Source organism: Orycteropus afer, unplaced genomic scaffold, assembly GCF_000298275.1.
Source record: "Orycteropus afer afer isolate SDZICR_OR568_19922 unplaced genomic scaffold, OryAfe1.0 scaffold00006, whole genome shotgun sequence".
Classification (NCBI taxonomy): Eukaryota; Metazoa; Chordata; class Mammalia; order Tubulidentata; family Orycteropodidae; genus Orycteropus; species Orycteropus afer.
Window position 1 is genome coordinate 12,545,897 of NW_006921593.1, and position 9,565 is coordinate 12,555,461.

The window sequence follows — 9,565 nt, forward strand, 5'->3', positions numbered from 1 at the left end:
TGGCAGTGGGTGTGGTTTGGGCTTTGCTTCTGTGAAGACTGACAGCCTTGGAGACCCTGTGGGCAGTTCCACTCTGTCCTCTAGGGGCGCTGTGGGTTGGAATTTACCCCACCGCAGTGGGGTGTGATTTGGGCTTTGCTTTCCTGAATATTGACAGCCTTGGAGACGCTGTGGGCAGTTCCACTCTGTCACTTGGGGTCATTATGAGTCGATATGGAGTCCGTGACACCCAGTATAATGACGGTGGCCACAGCTGTCTGTCTGATTACAGAGGTGGCCTGTTTGCTAGGTGGTGGAGGGATGGATGTCGCCTGGCACAGGGGATGGTGGTCTGGGTTTGGAGGGACAAGGGCAGCTGGCAGGTGAATGTGGAAGATAACATCCCAGAAGAGTGTGGGGGGGGCTCTGAGGGATTTGGAGGTGTGGCAGCCAAGCGGAGGGGTGCGGCAGGGAGCCTGGAGCTGGCGGTGGGTGGGCTTGGCTGAGCGCTCACGCTCTGCTGGTTCCCTGCTCAGGGCACGGGCGTGCGGAGGAGGGCTGTGCTGATGAGCGTGGCCGGCACCGGGAGGAGCGACTGCTGGACGGACGGCTGGACCGGGACCAGGAGAAGCTGCTCAGGTGAGGCTTGTGGGGAAGGGCGGCTCTGCTGGGTCTGGGGGCCTGCCCTGTGGAGCCCTTAGTTCTTTGCCAAACCTCACTGCTCCCATCCGTGCAATGGGTACAGGGCTGTCCTGACAGTTGACAGGATGCATTCGGGTGTTGCCCAGCTCTGGGCCTGGCAGTCGCTTGGTGAACAGGGCATAGTGTTGCAGAGACCATCTGTGCCCTGACCATGCTGGGTGCCAGGGTCTTAGTGGCCAGTGGATGAGGTCTCTGCCAGGTGACCGTCCACACCTTTCTTTCCTGAGCAGACTGGCTGGCTCTGTAACCTTGACTACCCGAGGGAGGGGGCCGAGGCCATGCTGGGATGGGTGGGGACTCTGGGCACAGGTGACCTTGGGGTAGAACAACACCTGGACCCCCCCCTACTGGTCCTTGTGGCCACATCCCACTGTCCCCACCCAACCCTGGGGGCTGGTGGCCAGTTGGTGGCTGATTCCCCTGTACCCCTTCCAGAGAAAGCAAGGAGCTGGCAGACTTGGCCCGCCTTCACCCCACCAGCTGTGCAGCCAGCGGCCTGAACCCCAACCTCATGGTAACCGGGGGCCCAGCGCTGTCGGGCTCCGGCCGCTGGTCTGCTGACCCCGCGACCCACCTGGCCACGCACCCCTGGTTACCCCGCTCGAGCAGCACGTCCATGTGGCTTGCTGGACATCCCTACGGTGAGTGGGGGTGTGGCTGCGGCTGCGGGGGGGGCAGGTATCCCTACGGGGTGGGTGGGCAGGGGCAGGGCTAAGACTGGGGAACCCTACAGTGAATGGAGGTGGGACTGGGCACCCCAATCATGAACGGGGGCTGGGGGAACACTCCTACAGTGAGGGAGGGACCTGGTGTGAAAAGGGGCAGGGCTGGCTGGCTGGCTGGCTGGGTGGGCATGGTAGCCCCCACCCCCTCTGTGGGGGATGGGGTGTGCGTGGGGAGTGTTGGTAGATTCTCAGATGCTGGAAGGCCTTGCGGGCTGGGTGCAGGGGTGGAGTTGGTGTGGGGGGCCAGTGAGTGGAAAGGCCTAGCTCAGAGCCCCTCCACTGTTCTCTGGCCTTGTCTGTGCCCCTTTCCCCTCAAACAAAATAAAACTCCAGTCCTCTGAGAGGCTAATTCTAGTACCAGCTTTGTGGGGTCCAGTGCTGTGCTCGCTTTAGGGGAGGTAACGATGGAGGGAGACTCTGGGCGCCTGTTTGCAGCCAATACCAGCACCTGTGCCCCCTGGGCGCCTTGGACAGGGGCCTGGGACTGTGGGGGGCGGGGCAGGGGTGGCCCTGAAGGCGGTGTGGTGGACCCCAGCACTGACAGGGCCTGGTGCATCTCTCCTAGGCTTGGGTCCCCCTTCTCTGCACCAGGGCATGGCGCCTGCCTTCGCCCCCGGCCTGGGGGGCTCTCTGCCTTCGGCCTACCAGTTTGTCAGGGACCCCCAGTCCGGCCAGTTGGTGGTCATCCCCAGTGATCACCTGCCGCATTTTGGTGAGTGGGTGCTGAGGGTGGTGGGCAGGGGGGGTCCCAGCAGGACAGAGGCAGGGGCAGACCTGGGCTCGGGGAGTATACGTGACACCAGTGCTTCACACTTCACATGTGTCGAGAGCCACTGAGGTCCTTGGTTATAGGTGACATCTCACCCAGAGACTCCACATGAGAACAACACAGAGTGGCCCTGGGTGGAGGCTGGGCCTGTTCCCCCTGCAGGTCCCCACCCTCACACGGGACCCAGTTTGCAGACTGCTGCGTATGGTGGGAGAGGTTGGGGCTGGGAGGCCGGAGGACTGTATTCAGGTCCTCACTGGTCCCTTGTCAGACCGGGGCAGGGCCCCCAGTGGGCCGAAGGCAGTTCCCCCATCATCTCCAAGATGAGTCCCCTATTGGCCCCGCTGGCGCGTGTCACTGAGGGCCTCAGATGCCTCCGGGCTGTGGATGGGACCATGTTCACTGTGGCTGGGGTGCTAGTGCAGGTGGCTGACGGGCAAGGACAGGCTTCTTGGACCCCAGGGAGAAGCCCGGGGGCCCGGCCCGCCGCCATGTGCCGGGGGCCTCCTGGGCTTGCTGCAGCCTCACAGCCTGTCTCGCCTGCAGCGGAGCTCATGGAGCGGGCGGCCGGGCCCCCGCTCTGGCCGGCCCTGTACCCGCCGGGCCGCAGCCCCCTGCACCACGCGCAGCAGCTGCAGCTCTTCTCCCAGCAGCACTTCCTGCGCCAGCAGGAGTTCCTGTACCTACAGCAGCAGGCTGCGCAGGCCCTGGAGTTGCAGAGGAGCGCCCAGCTGGTGGTGAGTGGGGGCGGGGCGGGCAGCACAGGCGGGGAGCACCTGCTCTGTGTGTGTGTGCGCGCGCGTGCGTGCGGGGGGGGGCGGGGGTGTGCAGTGGAGACCGCTCCTTCCTGGGACCCCCATCGATGGTGTGGCTGAACGGTCAGTGCCTCCCAACAGTTACAGACTGTGCCAGAGGAGGCAATCAGGGAGGGCTTCCTGGAGGTGGTAGCATCAGAGCAGAAACTGTGGAAGGGCACTCCAGGCAGAGAGAACACAGGTGGTGGAGGAGCCTGACAGGGTGGGCGTTGTCAGCAGGAAGCAGTGGGGAAACCGAGGCAGGAGAGGCAGCCTTGTGGACTGGGGGGGCTCCATCTGCTACCCAAGTCCAGCCTGGCTCCTTCTCTCCACGTGGTCTCAGTGTGATGCAGGAGGGCTTGGCGGGGACGTGAGGGGTCCCCACGGTGTGCCTGGACTCGGTGGGGTTACCAGACCTCTTCCATAACCTCCACCCTGGCAGCAGTCCCTCAGGAGGCTGGTGGGGGCAGGGCCAGGAGCACATGGTGCTTGGGGCTACTGGCTTTGCCTCGTTTGGCTGGGTCCCCTGGGACAAGTGACTTAATGTCTCTGGGTTTCCAAAGGCCTGACCCAGAGATGCTCATCACCCCCACATTCCTGGCTTATGAGGGGAGGGTCAGCACCCTGGGGGCAGTTAGCCCAGTGGGCGGCGTCTCTCTGGCTGTGGACTGATGGATTCCAGTGAGCACAGCAGGTTCTGGCCTTGACATTGTGCTCACACAGCAAGGACCAGGTTGCTGCTGCCCCCCTGGGTGTTTGCGTTTCTTCATTTTTATTGTGATCTGGGTGAAAGTTTGTAGAGCAAATTCACTTTCCATACAGCAGCTCACATACACTTCGTCTCATGACAGTACAGCAGCCCCTCTCTCCCTCCCTCCCCATAGTTACCTCTTCCCTGTGTCACTGGGCCGGTGTTTGAGAGCTCACTGTGCTTGGGCTCAGAAGGCTTATATAGCAGGGAGTGGGTGTCCCCAAGGTCCTGACACTGAAGGTGTCCAGGAGGGGGTGGTGCCATCACGAGGAAACCTCACACTGGTACCCACTCTTCTGCCTGGGAGGGTCCCAGCAGGCTTCAGGCTCCCCGTGGAGCCCTGGAAAGATGCCTAGGTCCCCAGCCTCCTCGCAACCACCCTACCCCGCCCCCATCTGCTGGGGTTCTGTGCGGAACTTTCTGCTTGTTACATGCACACCATCCCGGAACCTGGATCCCAGACCCTGCCTGAACTTCTCCCCAGGCCCCAGGCCCCTGGGACGGGGTGGTATCCATGGCCACCGCCTCGCTGACTCTGCCGACTTCCTCCCCAGCAGGAACGGCTGAAGGCCCAGGAGCACCGCGTGGAGATGGAGGAGAAAGTGGGCAGGAGGGGCCTGGAGGCAGCAGGCAAGGCTGGCCTGGCCACTGCGGGCCCCGGGCTGTTGCCGCGGAAGCCCCCCGGCCCCTCGGGCGGCTACGGCAAGACCATGAGCCCACCGCCACCCCTGTCTCCCCGTGCTTCCCCCGTGGCTGCCCTGAAGGCCAAGGTCATTCAGAAGCTGGAAGATGTGTCTAAGCCACCGAGCTACGCCTACCCTGCCACCCCCAGCTCCCACCCCAGCAGCCCGCCGCCTGCCTCCCCGCCCCCCGCCCCTGGCATCACCCGCAAGGAGGAGGCTCCTGAGAATGTCGTGGAGAAGAAGGACCTGGAGCTGGAGAAGGCAGCCCCCAGCCCCTTCCAGGCCTTGTTCTCAGGTGAGCGGTGCCGACCCTTCCTGGGGTGGGCTGAGAAGCTGCGTCTGTGGCCGCCTCTGCCCGGGGCAGCCCAAGCTTTTAGTAGCGCAGGCTTTGGCCGCTGATGAGACTGGTCCCCCTCAGCTCATTCACTCATTCACTCATTCATTTGCTCTGCCTCTACCGAGTATCAGGCCTGTGATAGGCTCTGGAATGAATGAGCACACAGTCAGATGTGGGCCCTTCCCAGGGGCAGATTTCAGGTACGGCTGGATCCAGGCGCTCAAACCATAGCAACCAGAATTTTTTTTCGTCCTTCACATCCCTTCCTCGGTGGTGGCAGGACAAATGAGCGTGATTCTCCAAACTGAAAAACCAAACTCGCTGCCTCTGATTCAGTTCCGACTTACAGCGACACCCATTGGGTTTCCGAGGTGGTAAATCTTTACAGAAGTAGATTGTGCCCCGTTTTCATTCCACAGAGTGGCCGGCAGGTTTGAACTGCTGACCTTCCGGTTAGCAGCCAAATGCCTCACCCACTATGTCACTGGAGCGCCTTGCCTAGCACATACTGAGGGTTGGATGGCCATGATGATCGTAACCGCCCAGAGCTGCCCATTTGGGGCCTCCCTGCCCCGTGTGTTGAATGCACATACTCCCCTCTGCGTTTCCTGTCTGGGGACTCAGCAGGCAGATGGCTTTGGGGGCAGAACCTGTGTCTTTCCTTCTCAGTGGCTATTAGATCATGTGCTCGCACAGGGGTAGGCATGGGTTCAAATCCAGACTCTGCCTTCATGATGCTGTGTGAGCTGGGACCAGTGGCTCCTCTCCTCGGGGGAGATTCACCAGGATGGTAATGGGCAGCTCTAAGCACAGTGCCGGCCCGTGGGGTGCTCCCGTTCTCTCTCCGGCCCTCGTCTGGTTTCTGCTGAGCACCTACAGTTGCTGGCACTGGCTGAGGTGGGAGTGTCGCAGAGAACACACCAAACACAGTCCCACCCCCACCCCCCAACAGAGAACACACAAGTGGAAACCTGAGTTAAAACAAAAAAGGGGGGAATGGAACCCTATCACTATGGTATTTTGAACCCCTTGGATACCCCAACTCTGCTTTAGTGGATCCTAGGGAGCTCTGGTAGCATAGTGCCTTACACTTGACTGCTAACCAGAAGGCTGGTGGTTCAAACCCACTAACCACTCTTCGGAAGGAAGATGGGGCAATCTACTTCCGTCGTGATACTGCCTCGGAAACCCAAGGAGGGGTCGCTATGAGTTGGGTCCGACTCGATGGCACATAACAACAACAACAACGGGGGGCTGGGGGCTGCTGGCTGGAGGAGCCCAGGCTGAGAAAGGGCCGCCTGGGTCACTGTACATTTAACTAAGCATTTACTCCTGGCCCAGCTGCAGCTTCAGGTATGCCTGGATCTAGGTGCCTGAGGTGGGAGGAAGAAGAGAAAGGGGCATCTGTCCTTTCTAGGACCTCAGGGTCCTTGGGAACAAGCTGGTGACAGTTTTTCTGTCTGTGGCCCTTGGCCTCTCAGTTGCCTGACTGGAAGACACACCCCAGGCTGGCCAAGCAGAGGGTGGCTGATGGGTCTTTGTTGGGGGGGTGGGGGGGTGGCTGTCTCAGACTCTGGGCCCCTGAGGACATGGCAGCAGGAGGGCCCCTGGTTTGGCCGGGCTGCACCCTGACACTCAGTATCTTTGGCAGACATCCCGCCCAGATACCCGTTTCAAGCCCTACCACCCCACTATGGAAGGCCGTACCCGTTCCTGCTACAGCCCACGGCGGCTGCCGACGCCGACGGCCTGGCCCCCGACGTGCCACTCCCAGCTGACGGACCTGAACACCTGGCACTCTCGCCCGAGGATAAACCCATGCGCCTGGCCCCCTCCAAGATCCCTGAGCCGCTGCGAGGGCCCCCAGAGGAAGAGCCGTTGGTGGAGCGGGAAGTGAAGGCAGAGATGGAAGACCTGGACGAGAGCCCCTCGGAGCTGCCCCCGCTGGGGTCGCCGCTGACGCTGCCTGCTGCAGAGGCCCTGCCGGCCCCCAGCCCCGAGGTCGGCTGCGTAGCTGGTCTCCTGGAGGCCCAGGCGCTGAGCGCTGGGGGGCCGGGGTGCACGGAGCCCTCGGAATGCCCGGGCTTTGCGGAGAAGGCTGAAACTGGGGTCGAGTCACCAGGCCGGACAGAACTGTGTGCGGCCACCCCAGACCTTGGGGGGCGGCTGACGCCCGAGACGTTGGTGGAGGCCAAGGAGGAACCTGTGGAGGTGCCTGTCGACATGCCTCTGGGGGAGGCCGTGCCCGAGGAAGGCCTGTCCCCTGCGGCTCCCAGCGAGCCCCGGCCCAGCCTGGAATTGCATGAGTGTGACGAGCCCGCTGGGGACAAAGAGTGCCTGGGCCTTGAAGCCCCGAAGGCTGTGCCTGTGCCTGGCAGCTCCTGCTACTTGGAGGAGGCGGCGGGCTCTGAGCAGTTGCTGCCTGGCCTGGAGGACCCACTGGCCGGCATGAACGCCCTGGCGGCCGCAGCAGAGCTGCCCCAGGCCAGGCCCCTGCCGTCCCCGGGCACCGTGCCACCGGCCCTGCAGAAGCTGGGGGCAGCCCCGAGCCTCGTCTTGGAGCAGAGTTTCCTGCATGGCATCACTCTGCTGAGCGAGATCGCAGAGCTAGAGCTGGAAAAGCGGAACCAGGAGGTGGGAGGTGAGTGCACTCAGTGGTCGGCGTCTCTCGTTGAGTGATGGCACGTTTTGCATTAATTGTTGGGATCCTTGGAGGCCCAAGCCATAGAAACTCTCCTTTAAACTGGCTTATAAAAAAGATGGGGGAAATTGATTGACTTGTGGCAGCAAGGTCCAGTAGTAATTGGGTTGTGGATTTCAAATGTGGCTGGATCCAGGTGTTCAAACCAAGTCATCAGGAGTTTCTCTTTTTTCACCCCCCATTCCCAGTCTGTCTCTCTTCTGCTTTACTCTCTGTTGGCCACATTGACGGCAGGCTCACTTTTTTCGTTGGGGGTAACCTACAGTTCCTTCTAGGCTTGTGGTCCACTCAGCTCAGTGGTCTCCTTCTCTCCTGCAAGGCCCCGCTTTTCTGGTAGCTCTGACAGGGATGCGCTCTCGTTGGCTGACTTGGGTTTATGCCTTTCACAAACCCCGAGGCCAGGGAGACTGAGCAAACCATGCCTAGCGTTTGGCTGGGGTACCTCACCTCCTTCCAGTCCAGTGAGGAGTGGCCCTGAAAAGACTTCGGGAGGTCCCTTATCACCCAGCAGTTCTGCTCCTAGGTGTGTACCCGAAAGAACTGAGTACTCAAACAGGTGTTTGTTCACCAGCGTTAACTGTAGCAGTGTTCACAGTAGCCAAAATGAGGACACAACTCGAGTGGCCATCAGCGGATGAATGGATTTTAACCGGATCTGGTCCATCCACATAGTGGAATACTACTCAGCCATAAAGAGAGGTGAAGTCCTGGGCCAAACTACGACATGGACGGGCCTTGAAGACACTGTGCTGAGTGGGAGGAGCCAGGCACAGAGGACCAGGCTGCCTGACCCCACTGATAGGAGTATTGAGAGAAGGAAATGCCAGACACAAGTGGATTAGAGTTGCCAGGGGCTGGGAGAGGCAGGAAGGGAGTTACGTAAGGGGTGCTTGGTTTCTACTGGGGGGATGGAGACGTTTTTGGAACTAGGTGGTGGTGATAATTATACAGCACAGTGAATCCTCGGGGTCACTGAATTATACGCTTGCAATGGTGAAAACGGCCAAGTTTTGTTACACGTTTTACCATAGCGATTTTTTAAACTTAATTTTTATTGTGATCTGGGTGAAAGTTGACAGAACAAATTCATTTTCCATACAGCAGTTCAGACACATTTTGTCTCATGACGTTGGCTGGAATTCCCCACAGTGTAACAGCTCTCTTCCCACTTCCTCCCTGTGGTTACCTCTTCCCTGTGTCCTTCTTTCCTGTGCATTCCTGCCCCCGGAGCTATCTCCCGGTGCAAACACTGCCCTTCGGGAGGGAACCGCACGCCTGCCCGGCGGCACAGAGGGGGGCCCAGGCAGCCCTGGGGAAGTTGGTCAGGCCATCGCTGACGTTTTGGCAAATTTTTTACATATTTACAGTTTTACATCTAAGATTAAAATCATCAACAGTGTTTTGGAACCTGCCTTTTTCACTAAATATATCATTTATTTTTCAAATGTATTTTATCATGAATTGGGTGAAAGCTTACAGAGCAAATTGGTTTTCCACTCAGCAATGCACATACGTTTTGTTTTGTGACATTCATTGCAGTCCCTTCCTGCTTCTTCCCAGTGTCTCCCGTTTTCCGTAGTCCTTCTTTCCCATCCCTTCCTGCCTCCTGAGCTTTCTCCCTGGACAGATGCCGCCCTTTGGATCTCATGGTGTTGATTGTTCAAGGAGGGCGTACCTCCCGGTGTTATTGTTCACCTTAGGAGCTATTTTAAAAATATTTCTGTGGTAAAAATATATAACAAAAGTCTACTGTTCTAGCAGTGACCCAGTGGTGTTAATTACATTTACCACATTGTGCAACCATCGCTGGTAACCATTCCAATTTTTTTCACCCTTCATATGTACGTTTTTGTCCCCGAAACTCAGTGCTGAGTACTGAATATATTCTTTATTCAGTATTTTTGGAGGCTGTGAGTTTGTAGGAACTGCACAGTTTGCAGGAGTCCTGGTGGTATGGTGTTAAGTACTGTGCATACCTACTAGTCCAGGAAGGCATGGCAGTGTGCTTCTGTGAAGATTGACAGCCTTGGAGATCCTGTGGGCAGTTCCACTCTGTCCTCTAGGGGCGCTGTGGGTCAGAATGGACTCCACGGCAGTGGGTGTGGTTTGGGCTTTGCTTCTGTG

General features: G+C 59.3%; 1 protein-coding gene across 1 annotated transcript in view; it reads left to right on the top strand.

Annotated features, from left to right (window-relative positions):
- Nucleotides 1-9,565, top strand: part of TNRC18 (trinucleotide repeat containing 18) — a 91,405-nt gene that overhangs the window by 13,952 nt on the left and 67,888 nt on the right. Inside the window, exons 6-11 of the mRNA XM_042781140.1 lie at nucleotides 516-618; nucleotides 1,117-1,322; nucleotides 1,972-2,118; nucleotides 2,722-2,912; nucleotides 4,275-4,698; nucleotides 6,392-7,381. Of these exons, the coding sequence (XP_042637074.1) occupies nucleotides 516-618; nucleotides 1,117-1,322; nucleotides 1,972-2,118; nucleotides 2,722-2,912; nucleotides 4,275-4,698; nucleotides 6,392-7,381 (2,061 nt within the window). The remainder of the gene's footprint in view (nucleotides 1-515; nucleotides 619-1,116; nucleotides 1,323-1,971; nucleotides 2,119-2,721; nucleotides 2,913-4,274; nucleotides 4,699-6,391; nucleotides 7,382-9,565) is intronic.